This window comes from Panulirus ornatus, chromosome 67 (assembly GCF_036320965.1).
Source record: "Panulirus ornatus isolate Po-2019 chromosome 67, ASM3632096v1, whole genome shotgun sequence".
NCBI lineage: Eukaryota > Metazoa > Arthropoda > Malacostraca > Decapoda > Palinuridae > Panulirus > Panulirus ornatus.
The window spans coordinates 7601233-7616823 of record NC_092290.1 but is presented as its reverse complement, the minus strand read 5'-3'; the positions used below and the strand labels follow the sequence as shown (position 1 = coordinate 7616823).

At 40.1% G+C, this 15591-nt stretch overlaps 1 protein-coding gene across 1 annotated transcript in view; it reads right to left on the bottom strand.

Moving 5' to 3' along the window:
- LOC139747160 (carboxypeptidase E-like) overlaps nucleotides 1-9031 on the bottom strand; it is a 36189-nt gene extending 27158 nt beyond the window's left edge. Inside the window, exons 1-8 of the mRNA XM_071659112.1 lie at nucleotides 8903-9031; nucleotides 6150-6229; nucleotides 4602-4785; nucleotides 3291-3487; nucleotides 2550-2705; nucleotides 1307-1470; nucleotides 594-730; nucleotides 199-338 (exon numbers count right to left, since the gene is read on the bottom strand). Of these exons, the coding sequence (XP_071515213.1) occupies nucleotides 199-338; nucleotides 594-730; nucleotides 1307-1470; nucleotides 2550-2705; nucleotides 3291-3487; nucleotides 4602-4785; nucleotides 6150-6227 (1056 nt within the window). The 5' untranslated portion in view covers nucleotides 6228-6229; nucleotides 8903-9031. The remainder of the gene's footprint in view (nucleotides 1-198; nucleotides 339-593; nucleotides 731-1306; nucleotides 1471-2549; nucleotides 2706-3290; nucleotides 3488-4601; nucleotides 4786-6149; nucleotides 6230-8902) is intronic.
- Nucleotides 9032-15591: the final 6560 nt, after the last annotated feature.

Here is a 15591-nt window from a genome sequence, read left to right as displayed (position 1 = left end):
TGAAGCTACAATGCAAAGCAAGTAATACTTGGAGAATCACTCTATTAGATATATAGAAATACCTAATAGTAGGAGGGTAGCCATCAGAGAGTGGTGAAAGAGAGGCCTGATAGTCAGATGTGACAGAGCTGGGAGGCAGTTGGTTTGGAAATTGTCGACTGTTATTGAAAAAGACTGAAAAATGTCAAGAGGCCTAACCTGCCACATGTATTCCATCAAGGCATCTTTGTTGTCCAACCACTCCTGCTGGAGGGATGAGGCTGATGGGTACTTGTCACAGCCCACCTCAAGTGTCACCTCTAGATCATTTGACGAAAGGTAATTGAAGTCTTGCATACCTGGGGATGATAGGCCTTATGTTTTTTTTTTCTTTCAATTTCTTTATAAATAAACATTCACTGATATAATGAAATAAAACAATATGAATCTTTCACTGGAACTGTAAGACTGTCACTATATGTCTGACTATATCGTCCCACACAAGGAAGAGGGCAATACATTGAAATAAAGAGACAGAGGAACATGATATATCTCCAAAGGATTGAGAGAGGGAGACTAGAGGAAGACATCTCAGGAAAAAGTTGAACACGTACCTCCACTTACACTGTACCATGCAGCACCATTGGTAACGCCACCATCTGGACCAAAGGAAATATCACCAGGAGTGCATGGTGGGTGGTGTGGGTCTGACATGCGTGGGTGGCGACTGGCATATACGGTTGCCAGGTGTCTGTAGGACAATCCAAAATATGTCAACAACACATCACTAGTAACAAACAGATGAACACACAGGATTAGCAGACACTCATGACAAAGGTTATGCTCTGCCCATTCACTGCAAACAGTTTCAGTGCAAATTATCAACCAGTGTTTTGCTATGGCTAAACTTTCTTTCAAGTGTTTATAAAATGAGTAAAATCAAAACAAAAATTAATGTACACAATATGCCATTTTGCTGAAATATTTTCCTCATCAGAAAACCTAAATAGTCATACTTTAAAATGCAGTTAACTTTCAGTTTCAAATGTAAGTACAGTAACAAATTCATAATAACATTTTCATGCATGGTCATACCTATCAATCTGAGAACAAGAGTATGTGTACCTTGAGAAACATGGATACATGTTCAAAAACTGTGGATGTACAGAGGAAACATACCAGTGATGGGTAGAAAGAACATGAAGTTAAATAGATCTAATGATGAAAGAACGTGATGAAAAAATAAAGATGACAATTTGCTCCTGATATGTACACATAAGGAGCAAAAAAAGAAATAATGTAATGAGCAACACAAGGCAGCACCCACCTGAAGGTTTCATCATCAGGACTGTGTGCATACTCCTGTACAGCCCCAGAGCGTGAGGCATCATATGGATAGTTTGCCACAAGGTCCCCACCATGGATGTTGGCAGACAGTACAAAAGGTGTGCTCATGATCCACTTCATGACGGCCAAAGTCTCTGGCTGTGGCTGTTGGGAGAGTGTGGGAAAGGAAAGTCAGTGAGCTTGAAGCTACTAACGTCAGCAGAAAAAAAGGTACCAGAGACCGAAATAGTTGTTGTCTAAACATGAATCTGTTAATAGACAACATAGATTGAATGTTCACTTGGTGCTAAACAAACAACCTGAGTACCTGCCCCTTACACGGTACACCTTAAGTGACATCTGGTCTTCATCATATACCAATGGCATTAGGGAGTAGTTTATGGTCTACTTTAAAAGATAAAATTGCACTTGATGGACTAAAGCTAATCTCAACTGATTACATAGCAGCCCATGGTCTACCTAAGACAATAGCCATTAACTTACAATCCTTGTGAAGCTACAATCCTTGTGATAGCTTCCTACAGTAATCTAAGAAAATACCTCATAACCTATAACCCTTGTGACAGCTTCATATAGTAAACTAAGACAATATTCAGTAACCTACAATCCTTTTGACAGCTTCATACAGAAACATAAGTGACAGTGTCAGATGGTAAATCATCTATTCTATACACTCTAAACCAGGACTTCCCAACCTAGGGGTAATGAGATCAGTCTGCAAGCTAGTCTTCTATCAAGTGTACCGATGGTTATTTAGGGGTCATAAACGGTATGAATTGCCAAATCTGGGGTAATACATTACAAAAAATGAAAGGTCCTGCTATTAACAGTAATCATGGTCCTTAATTCACCACAAAAAGTGACCATAACAAGTGGTCTATAGAAGAGCTTCAAGAAATTTAACAGTATGTTATGGTCAATCTTTGACAGACCTTAGTGGAAGCCGGTCCGGCAGGGAGGCCCATTACAATACTTGGTAAATCTTTGACAGACCTTAGTGGAAGCCGGTCCAGCAGAGAGGCCCATTATAATACTTGGTAATTCAAGAGCCACCAAAGTTTTGGAACACATGGTGCTAAATCAATACCTAGTGTTCAATATACTGTACTCAGTGTATGTTTGGGTGTGCGTGGGGGGGGGGGGAGTATCTCTGCCTCACGACTGTACCTCATGGTCCACCACTATATGACAATTCATGGTCCAACTGAGATTCTGAACAGTACCTGGTGGTCCAAGCCGCGGAGCTGATTCATGAGGTGGTTGTTGTGCTGGATATGTCTGGCCTCGTTGCTATACATAATGCGGTCCAGGTCAGGGAAATCCCGGTTGAGGTCCACGCTGTTGTTGTTCTCACGACCTGTCAAGTAGTCCCGTGCACCCTGGAGGTCGAGAGTCATTTGTTATTTCTCAAACTACAGGTAACCTGATTCACCACAACATTCAGTTAGTAAAATAAGCTGGAATATGGAAATCAAGGAAGGTTGTCGACAAATTTCATCATAAAGGCTACATTCTCTTTAGTAGAGCGACTTAAAGTGTAGAAGTTTGACACCGGCGACCGTGCGCAATAAGCACGTTAGCTGGGTCACGTACAAGAAAAAATAAAATATATTCTTATTCTGTAAATGTCCCCTGTAAATGAGGACAATTAAGTCTGGGCATACTAACATGACACGAAACCCACTGTCCGAAATGTCCATGGCGGCCACAATGTACACGTGAGTGGGTATGACCATGCATGAACTAAGATGATGAAGAGTGAAGGGATGTATTACCGGCATAAATGCCAGAGGGTGCAGGGGTTAAGTGCGTGAGAGTGAAGGTCATGGGATAATAAGTTTACGTCTAAAGTATGAAAAGCATATGTCAGAATGAGATTATCAGGGCAGCCGAGTTCCTGTAGGAAGATGTACCGATTATGCACAATGAGAGGAACCTGTCCGACGACCCTCCTCAAAACTCACAGTGTCTGTCGCCAGCTGCCACCCGTCGGGGTTCATAGAGGGGAGGAGGTGAATCCTTGTAGTGGAGAGGAGGTCGCGGATGTCAGGATCACCCCTGAGCCACGATTTACAGAGGTGGTGTGCCAGACCCAGCAGCAGCTCCCGGCCCAACACCTCATTCCCGTGCATGTTGGCCACATATTTGAACTCCGGCTCCACTGTGGAAGCAAAAAACTAATCACTGGCCAGTTACTGTCTACCATACCTAACCATTCCTGATACTCTTCATAATTACAGTTAATCTTCACAATTACCGGTAATCTTCACAGACAATGTGTGTTATATAAAATCAATCTAAAACCAAATTCGTTCTGTGCATTTCTGATTCTAGTGTAAAGTTGTCCTCAAAAGTTGTTAATGAACACTTTATGGGGCAAAAAGGACGTAAGATTCACATACACTCTACAATATAGTTTAATTGTTTATGGTTAAACCTATAGCACCTCCATAAACTCTCGCGAGCTACGTAGCTAAGTGCTTCCCAACAGAAGCTGATGTTCTTGGCAGTGGAAGAAAACTAGAATAAAACATAGCTCTTCATAATGAACCTCCTTCATAATAAGTCTAAGTTGAATATGCATATGATTAATAATGAGAAATGCACTAACTTATCTGCAATATGAAATTTCGACAGCTATTCGAATTTATTTGTAAAAAAAAAGACAAGAACAAGAAATTCATTAGAAATATGTATTCCCCAAGCTCAATAGTTAATATAAGCTAAAACCGACAATATACATCTGATCAATCTCTATATCAACCCAAATTTCATCAACACTGTACTTAATTGTTAAAGTTCTTAGAATTAGACACCTGAGAATATATTCATATACCAAAAGTCATGAGATTTCACCACAATATTGTTTATATACATGTAAGGAAAATTTTGCATGAAATTTAAAGGCCCGCACAAAGAAATTTCTAACGTTTAAGGATCATATGTAAACATAACCAAGGACAAAGCACCGTACATAGCGAGGACCTAACGTAACACGATTGAGAAAAATTACCAGCGAGTACGAGAGCCTCACACTGACAACAGTAAAGGTACTCTGCATTTGGTTAAAAGCTACATATCACCGATAAGTCTACTGATGCTATAATATTCCGAGTTTAAGAAACATTTAACTTGGGATTTCCACAATAATCACAGCTAATCTCTAAGCCTCAGCCATTTCATGTACGCTTAAATGAGTTTTCTATGAATCAACTATCATCGACAGAGATCTTAAGCTTCAGAATTAAACAATGACAGAAGGAAATAAATCTTACATAGTTCATGTTGGCCGGGGTTGTCAGAGAACTCTATGGCCCAGAGCGGTACGTTCCTGACGGAGGGCTCGCTGAGGGCGTACAAGCGGGCCACATCCTTGCACCGGCTGGCCACGACCCGCAGCACCTCCTCCACCTCCTGGTTGTTGTGATGCTTCCACTGGAACTCTGCCTCCTTCTCTCCCTGCGTACACACACACACCATCAGTTTACTAACTTCACTACTTGTTAAATCTTTAAATTCATTTCTTTAAGCCCGAATGGATTTATTTTCATTGAAGTCCAAGAGTGGATAAGGCCTTAAAGCTCAATTAAAATATGAAAGGAAATGGAAAATAGCAATGTTACTTCGACATAAGAAAGCGAATTTCCTTTTAGTTTTACCCGTCTCTGAATAATATCTACTATAGATGAAGACAACCCTAATCCCTTAGTTTCTGTCGTATACACATTTTTTTGTGGTTGCTGAACAGAGTACAAAACACACGGGCTTCAGGCTGTTGCTTATTAAACTGCTGCAACGTTTGTTGTTGTATAATGTCAAATGAAAACCTTCATTCCGACATTTTTTCATTATGCCACATTCTTTAGGCCAGAAAAAGAAAGATCTGAAAAGATACGGGAATATTGTCTCCTTCCTGTTTCTCAGTGCACTGATACAAATTCAATTTGTCATGTCTTGACATCTGAACTGTAATATGATTTTGGAATATTCAAGCCACCATCCACAATCTTTCAAAGTACAGCGGACTCAAGTACTCAGTCGCTGTAGATGACATGGTTGTAAGTCACTCATTGCATATCAACACAAAGAACAGCTTCCTAACGGAAGTTGGAGGACACTAACGGTTTACTGGTAAACATGTTCTCACCTCCAAGGGTAGTCATAGACATTCGCAATTCACGTTATCAATAAAGTCTGACGCTTTTCCACAGTTCAAGTTGCTTTCACCATTGGGGAAAAATCAAGATATGCAGTACAGTATCTATTTTCGGAGTTTATCAAAGTACAAGCGTAAAACTCTGGAGCTAATTTAGTTCTATCATACTGTCCGTCTAAAGTCCTTTATCTTAATAATCAGAGTGTACGTATCGTACATTATAATCATGAAATCAAGTTTTTGACCAATATTCTTCCTCTGTCGTCAGTAGCTAGGTCAACAGAGAAGAGCAGTCAATTACACTGACACTTGAAACATAATTAAGCTAATATGCAATGAGGACCAAACAAAATATCAATATTCCATTGATTAATTATGTAATGTACCTAAAAATCATGTTATCTCTGAGTTCAGGTATCATACACAGAAATATGAGTTCAATTGTGCAACTAATGTTGAAGGTCTTGACAATGTTCTTAAGAAGTCTGAGTATTTACAAGGTTTACATTTGTCCTTAAATGTATGACTTATCACTCTCATTAAGCATGCAAATACTGTATAATAATAAAATAAACCAAGGAAAATGCCTAACAAAAACGAATGACCAAAATCTAGCACATATGGCGGTAAAACTGTCGTGGAAGACAAAAGTTCAGGGGCTACTCACAGACGGGACGGTAGCAGAGAGAGCTGGTGCTGCTGCCACAAACACCGCTACACACACCGCCGCCCACGCAATCCTCATACCTGGAAAAAAAAAACCGTAACCATGGTTATCTGAAGCTCCATGATGATATCTCTTACTTACTAAAGCCACGTACTCAGCATCCCATTCCCTACTGCTACAACACACTCACTATCTACAGACTCAAGCCCAACACACTCATCTTTCAGTCATAAGCCACACCATCACCCACAGTAATGTCCGTCCAAACTCTCAGCATTTATTAACACGGTACAATCTTCAGCAGCGACACACACCAGTATCATCATATCACATCACAACATCACATACACATCAACAATTTCACCTATAATCATCTTCATCAAGATTTGAATTGTTACCTACAAGTAGATACTAATTCAGCGTATCATTTGCAAATCTAAGATTACTACAGAGAAGCAATAAACTGTCACGGAAAATCAAGATCGCTTGCCAAAGCATAATCCTCCCTACACACACACACACACACACACACACACACACACACACACATTAATGGAAAAAAAAACTCGCACCATGTATACTTTACTTTCTAACTTGTAATCGTGCATGACATCCTAAACTACCATGATATGATATCTAATCACAGCATGACATCCCAAACTACCATGATATGATATCTAATCACAGTCATGATTATTTGGTCTCTGTAAGACAAATAAATGCTGTTCGAATACCGACACATATCTGAAAAGTATTTGATACCATTCATGAAAAGGAAATCTGCATCTAATGGGGATCTTTCCTCGTGTGCCTTCATTCATTCTTTTACCAGATGCTAAATCCAGCCGCTTCCTCAATAGATGACTGAATTGTGGTATCTAACTCGAAAATCCGGAAAGAAGAAAAATAAAAAGCTGTTTTCGTAGAGGGGGAAATATAGCAGCCATATACGATTAACCTCACCACCTTCTACAATGCAAAGTCTTCGTTTGAACTAAGAGATTTATTCAAAGAACGTCCTTGTTCTTCGACTCTATTTCTGGGTTTCATCTTTATTCTGAAACGAACGACAGCCGCGAGCAACCGTAACCTCCTTGCGAGGCCGCTGGCTGTCATGTGACATGACATCCGTGACACTGGGTCTAATTTAATGCTGCCAACATCAAGGGAACCTGAGAACGGCTGACACAGACGAGCCAGACCTGTCCTAGTCGTTATCTTCATTACTCGACAACAAAGATACGTCCTGGGTGCTCTACTCCATAAGTACATCTTGGGTGCTACTTTAATCTTTATGGCCACGAGCCTTTGAAACTTGAGTGATTTTACTTAAATGTTTTGACCCTTCTAACACCGATGGTCTCATACCACTATGTGTTTACAAAAGGTCTAAATTTTCTTTGACTTATGATGTATCAGTGCATTTTGATTATCTGATAATCATAGGATATATCTAAGCATGGTATTTCTAACGATACACAAATGCCCCTCCCTACACACTTTCTCACCACATTACTGACATCACATTACATACGTTTACTTTCACCTTGAATCCGACAGACAAAGGTAATGCAGTGTACTTTGCTTCATGTTGTGCCTCGCCTTTACGAAGGCCAGCACACTGTCCATATTTGAGATATGCTTGCCCTTAAACATGGAGTTTAAAGTGAAGGGACACTGGGAGGTTTCCCAATATCGCTCCAATTCCCTCCGGGAATACCTTCTCCAAGGCCACCTTCATGACCTGACCCTCCTGCCTCTTAACACAGGGTATCACCGCTGAAAGGCAGTCAGTTGACTCGCTCTATACAAGTGTATCACTCCAGCGCCTGAAGTCTTAGCCATGTGACTTTAGGGCGCGTCTTTCGTCAGCAATAGTCCCCTACGTGACACGTTATATCTCCCTGGCAGGTTTACTTGTGGTGCCTTATCTCTGACATCCACCATCACCAGCACTGAGGCTCCAGTGCCCGGAATATCTCTTATTTCTCAACCTGCTTCAATTGACGTCCCCTTTTCCACTATAATCCTGAATCTCCAATAGGCTATTTCACCTTACGTACCTTATAACCAATAAAGCCCTTCTGTTAAACCCGTTTCCGTGCCACTCTCAGTTACACCACTCAAATAAACCATTTAACTACACTCGCCAATAAAGCAACCGCATTCTGCATTGCTGCTTGCCAAACAAATTAATTCACATGCAATATGGTTAACAAAACAACACCTACACCAAATACAGCGAATACTATACTTTCACAGAATAGACAAATCGTTGAGTCGATCGTCACATACAGTGCATTTTCTCAAGTATTACGTATCATATTACTATCCACCGTTTTAAATTACCCTGCAAAGAAAATTATTCTTGGGCATAATCAGTTTCCAAAAAATAAGCTGGCATCGTGATAAGGCCAAAGCATATGGATGGCTGTTAAGTTTAAATGAGAAACATGTGGCTGTAATCACACTAGATGTACATAAATAATTGTTTACAATCCACTGTCTAATTTGTTTCACCACTCCACTACCCTTGGCCTTAATTCATTGCCTTGCAATTCAACAGGTAATATATGTTTACAAATTACCAGAGGAGTCGTGATTTGCTCATACCAATACACAAAACACTGTTACGAGGAAGAATTATCTTATGTTTTACACTGACTTGCTTTCAGATACAGTTACACATCCAGATTCACCACCATGGACCAAATATATCGGCTGAGTCTTAAGTGAGAGGATAAAACACTCACCTGTGTTCTTGTCTGTTGTTATCTGCGGGGTCAGACTTGCGCTCCTCTCACTCCTCCCTTGATCGTCTCGCGCAAGCGCACAACTTCCTCGCTCTAAACGTCCTGTAAATTCGATTTTTCCGTCATGTACCGAATACTCTTCAATCCTATGATTATAAAACTACATAAATAATCTTCACATGGATAAACGAAGTAGAACTACGTGTTGTAAATGAAATGGCGCAGTCTATTGATTCTCGCTACCATAGCAACGGGAGAGCGTAGGCGTGTGACGTCACTATGGCACTGACGTGAAACTGTGTAACGCCTGGCCTCATTCCCCTCTTATTTTGGCAACTGAATCTTATTTTGGCAACTGAATGACATACGGATTTCAATCAAAGATGAATATATTAAAAAGCATATACAGCCTCGTGATATGGCGAAGTGTTAAACGAATCACACGAAGTGAGATTATCAACGTAATTTATGGCAAGTGTTATCAATTTTGTAAAACCGAAAAATAGTGAAAACTATACGTAACAAACTAGCTACATATTTCAAATACGTTCAATGTCCATGTGGTTGAATGAATTATGCCCTGTCGCAAGTCAGTTATCGATAATGGCTGTTTGTAATAGAAGGAAGAAAATGGAATATATCGCATAGCGACAGAAAAGAACTGCTTCTGTGATTATGATTCATAAAAATGCTTTAAGCCTATTATTTCAGTTTAAGAAGCTGCTCCAAGACTATACGAAATGAACTTCACTATTCCTGAGTTTACGACTTTGAATAGGCAAGCTAATATACATACAACAGATCTCTTGCGTTGAAATTAGATTTTCCGAGGCTTAATAGAATTAAAGTTTTTCCATGACGAGATCTTATCAGCCACTCCTTATCGGCATTCATTTTCCCTGTCACAGGACGACCTGACGTGAGAAACTAAATTCTAAACGAGAACCAATACGATTAGGCATTTCTCATTCACGCAGTCGCTTGACTACGTTCTGCAACATCTCCGTGCCTGCAATAATTTGCTAATCTTGCAAGCAAAATGCGTTCGATGTTCAAAGGTTCGGTACAAGTTTTACAGAACGCTAAACATTTTTTTTTCATATTCTTTCTTGTCCTACGATAGACATATTTCTTCATCAGGTCTGTTGGGCATGATATACTGCTTGATTTTACCTCAGGGGATTAAAGCACTATGTTCTGGGGCTTATGTAATGGAAGGTATCAAAAAGCTAGAGCCACCATAACCAATGTGTTGTTAGAGTGGGTTTATACCATATGGTTCCCAGGATTCAGCGTGGTCGCCTGCTACTGACGTCCCTGACGAAGAAGTACCTTACCGAGAGGTATCACGTATTAATTTTCCTTAGGATTGTAGGTTTTTTTTTTTTTATTTATTCATCAGAACCAAATGTAAAAATAATCATCTCAAAAGGTCAATTCAATTTCTTAAAATTAGTTTTTAGTGTGTGCTGTTGTTAGAGATGAGAGGAAATATCATTACATTGCTTCCTGTGAGTTCTGTTCTATGCCACGCTTCAGTTAGCTAGAAACTATAGGATTTGTTTCTGTGAAACAGAATTAATGCTTCATGCTAAGGCCAGTTTGGACATGAAATTTCCGGCAACCTCTTAAGGTCTTCGCGAGAGGGAACAAAATGCAAGTATAGAAAACTGAGTAAAACTAGAAATATGTAATCTTGAACTCATCAGGACAGACAGACTGAATACTTACTGTCAGTGGTTGTGAGAACGTCTGAGTGTGCAAGGGATGGCCTCGCTCCTTTCATTGTGTAGAGTAGCTCTAATGAGAGCTTGGGCGAGCCTCGAAGATAACTCTAGGAGCTTGGTTGTCAGTGTGGAGGCTTCGTTAGCAGGTAAGCATGTTCTCTGTCAATCAGATGTCGGTCAAGTTTTGTACTAGAGAAACCGGTTCTATAAAGATCGACACTGCTGATTTGGGGAGACAAAGCTCTTTATTGGTATGATGACTTGAACTGTCTTGATTTGTGGAATGGGGTACCATGATCTTTAAGTGGTTGTGGCGCGATGTCACCCAGTCATATCTTATATCCTAAATGTCCTTGACCAGTGGTACACAGTTGCCTAAGACGATCACAGTAAGCTATGTACTTTTCGTCTGAAGCCTTATGAAGCCTTGGAACCAGGGAACCTAGACTATTCAGATCTGCATTTTCCTCGGCATCCAGTTCCAAGATATTTGTCATCTCGATATCTGTCTCCTGATGGTGGCCAGCCATTTTCATCCATGCCCAACCATCATTCTCCCCACCCTAGAAGCCCCCTTCTGCGTTACGTGCAGCAGCAAGCACTTATCTTACTGTACAAACCTTATGAACTGGGTGTAATTTTTCTGCCAGCTGCCTAGTCTTAATCGTAATCGCAGCTGGTCCTAAAACTGCCCAGTCATCTTAAAGTGTGCAGTTTTGTAAGCAGACAAATTACCTTACAGCCATGTTGTCTTCCTGGTTCTTTAGTTTCTCCAACACACGTCGCTCTTGTAGCATCTTATGTGAAGCCCTTGTAAGCAAGGATGATGTCCTGCTCTGTACGCTGAATGACATACATAGTATTTCTTGGTAGCTACATGGTCTTGATCCTGCTACAGAGGATGTCAGTGGAGAGTTGTGCAGGGGTATTGTCAACAAAGAGGACTTCAACCCGTTCCCTACCGTTGATGCCCATCTTGTTACTTTGAGGTTTTTCAATTGGGGAACAAAGACTATGTCAAGCTATTACAATACATTATATCTTGACGTTCCTTCTACATTGTCACGGAGCAAGATAAAGGCTGTTTTCTGCCGAAGTTTGTTGTTTTCATACTTAGAAACCTGGATGTTTTTTGGCAGTGTCTTCCATATGAATCCAGTCTCGCCTGTGTTGCATGTCTGGCAGGCAGTTGAAGAACTACAAATCTTGCCTAAAGTCATTAAGCTCAGCCTTCAAAGGTTCAATGTTCGTGAATGACACCTTATCATCCCAAAAGATTTCCTTGTTTGAAATGCTTTGCCAAATGAAACCAGTGCTGCCAGCTATCAGAACTCATGCTGACATTCTTAATACTCAGCTTGGCCCTACGGCACACAGTATCATTCAGGATTTTTACATCCAACACTGAGGAACTAATGGCACAAAGTTGCTTGTCATGGACTGCCTTACCCACATCTTAAAACCTCAGCTGAAAATGGACATGCAAAAGTCTATGAATGAAGTAGTCATGGCTGAAATACCAGGCACTTACAGGAGCACAAAGGGTCTGCCTTTGATGTCACAGAAAACTGACATAACTATGCCACATTCCTGCATGATATTGAACATACAGTCACCCCCTCCCCTTTTTTTTCTTGCCTGTTAACATAAAAATTTATAGCAATGGCATTCAATGCTTGCTTGTCAAGTCATCCTTGGAAAATGCTTCTTGATGTGTTTTATCACAGCAATAATTCATAATACAAAAATGCATACATCAGGATTCTTTTTTGACTTGATCATTTCCCACCTTCACAGTGTAATATCAGAAATATACGAACAATGGTCTTACTTTCATACATACCTCTAACTTTCATTAATGATGCACCAAAACCTGAGCCCTACATCCATAGCCGAATTCTAGATACTATTTCCTGGTCTCCCCCAGATGCTTTTTTATGCCCTGGTTCAGCCACATTGCCCCCATCATATTACTCCAACTTACTCTTTCCCAGCATTTTCACCCTCCTAAATGCTTAAGGCCCATCACCTCAAAAACTTTGTCACTTCACCTTTCCCATTCAGTCTTCCCTTTGCTCTTGCTCCCTCCATTTCTGACAGTTCTTTGTCAGTCTTTTACTCATCCTCTCAATATATTCAAACCATTACAGTACCCCCTCATCAGCACTCTCATCACCCTGCACTTATTACTGCCCATTACTTTTTGTCCTCCCTTATATGATTAACCCTATTCAAAACGCCTATTGTCCTCAGGTATTTCATTTCCCACACATCCACTACCTTTTGTTTTTTGCAATGAGCAGCCATGATCTGTAACCACAAAATATTGATATTTCTATGATGTGAGTTACTGAGAAATAATGTTGGATGATTTGAAGGCATGAGTTGTTAATATGGCATTTTCCCTCTAAATCAAAATGGTGACCAGCTTGTGAAGTGTGCTGAAAAAAAAAGACTTGATTGGGTATATCTGATTTAAAAAAAGGCATACAGAAGTATGTGAATAAGTGAGGTTAATGTGAGTGTGCAATGTTGGATAACTGAATGTCCTGAGTGATGTGCTACAGAAAGATTTTTTGATGTGAATTTGCTGAGAAGGGCTGCAAGTTGTTGTATGAAGAGGAAATGAAAGTGGGTGAGCCCAGAAACGAGGATTTTTTTTTTTTTTTTTTGAGACATCAAGAGAGATTGCATGAAGAATGGCAAAAGGTAAGGGTACAGTGAAACTTAGGGAATGGGCGAGAATTGAGAAGTATTAAGCCAAATAGGTGAAGAGGAGATGGAGTATTTTTGAAAGATGTTTCAATTTGTTATATGACAGGGTGGCAGATTTTCGGTGTTTGGAATGTGGAGGTTTACAAAACAAAAGCAGTGTGACAAATTTTGTGAAAAGATAAAGGGTGATGAAAGCCTTGTGTACGAAACATATCGGAGTGGCTGAGATGGATGGGATTACTTTGCAGTATCTCAAGAAAGGTGAAAATGTTGATTAGTTCATTACGATTTTCAATGCCATTGTATAAAGGCATATGGGACAAAAATGAATATTCAAAGCATATTTTTAAGTTCAATGAGCATACCTGGCAAATTGTATGGGAGAATGGTGATCGAGAAAGTGGTGGCATGAACAGAGAATTAGATTGGGGAGGAGTAATTTGGCTTCAAGGGTGGTTAAGGATGTATGGACCAGACGTTTGCTTGAAGAATTTATTTGAGAAATAAAAAATTTGTATGAGGCATTTATGGATCTGGAGAAAACACTTGATAGAGTTGAGAGAGATGCTTTGTGGAAAGTGTAATGAATTTATGCTGCGTGTAGGAAGCCACTAGTTCTATCAAGAGTGTAAGGCATGTGTGCAATGTGGAAGAGAGTGAGTGGTTCCAGGTGAAGGTGGGTCTATGGCAAGTGTGTGTAATGTCAGGTGTTTAACCTCTTTATGGATGGTGTGGTGAGTGAGGTACAATGCAAGGGTACTGGAGAGTCTGGTGGGGGATGGGGGGAATGTAGGTGAATCATTTGCTATTTGTTGAGGACCCAGCTCAAGTAGCAGGTTCAAGTATGAAATTGCAGAAGCTAGAGTCTGAATTAGGAAGTGTGTGCGAGAGGAGGGAGTTGAGAATTAATGTGATAAAGGTAAAGCTATTAAACTTAGCAGGGAAGATAAAAAGTTTGGCTGGAGTATGAGTTTATGTGAAAAGAACCTGGAAGAAGTGGTGTTTTAGATAATTGGGAATGAACATGACAGTAAATAGAACCAAAGTAACTGAAGCAAGCCATAGTGTGATTGAGGGAGCTAAGGTCCAGGGTACACTGAGGAGTATGTGGAAAGAGAAGTCACTGTCTGTGTGGTTAAAGACATGGGACACAGATAATAAGATACATAAGAGAGCTGTGCTGGAAATTAAGTGCCTGAGGACAATAACCAGTGTGAGGAGGGATGATTGCATACGAAATAATGGTGTATGAGAGGTATGGTAGTAAGAACAGTATGTTTGAGAGAGTTGAAGAGGGTGTGCTGAAAGAGTTGGGATTCATGAAAAGATAGGCAAGGAGAGGCTGACTAAGAAGGTACATGTGTCAGAAGGGAAAGAAGACAAGAAGGGGGAGTCCAAATTCGAGATGCAAGGATGGTGTAAAGAAGCTTTCAGGGCATGGGGTGTGAACATGTACAAGGATGTCAGACATGCATGGGAAAGAGTGAACTGGAGTGATGTGGTTTTATAAAGGGAGTCATTTTTCATGTGTTCCTTGCCCTGCCTTGCAGACACAGGAAATAGTGAATGTCCAAAGGAATGAAAGAAAAATATATCTCTATAATGTACTCAGGCATTTCAAAACACGATACAACACTAGTAAGCAGGAATGAAGAAATAAAACACAGAGGATTTCATATTTCTAATTTCATTTTGAGAGCTGTGTTTTTACAAATTTGCAGCAGGGAACATATAAATGTAATGAAGTACAGGCCAAGGCTGGAACAAAACCTTTAGCTGCAAAGCACATTTTGTGATCTAGTGCTGAACCCTACATGATTGCCACCAGTTACCTTGTTACAACATGTTGATTATAACAACAAGATGTTTTGGTCACCGTAAACCACACATTAGGGTCAAACATTTGGGAAATTCACATCATGTTTTGTGAAGTTTCTCCTTTGCCATCCTATTTCTATTAGTGATTAGCTTCTCACAGTATTTTTTTTTTTCAAATGCTGAATCACTGTCAAACTCCTATTGATTTTAACACACACATCAATCCATTACTAATTACTACAGCTGAAGGCATATGTCAGTAAACAGATTGATAATAATAATCACTATGGTCTGAAAGTTACTGTGCAGAACTGGTAACCCAGATTTGGTATCACTGCATGAGGCCCACAATGAGATCAGATGTGACGCTAAACACAGGAAGATGTACGAGTGAACTAGCACCAGCTGGCTCACTATTTCCCAGTCATG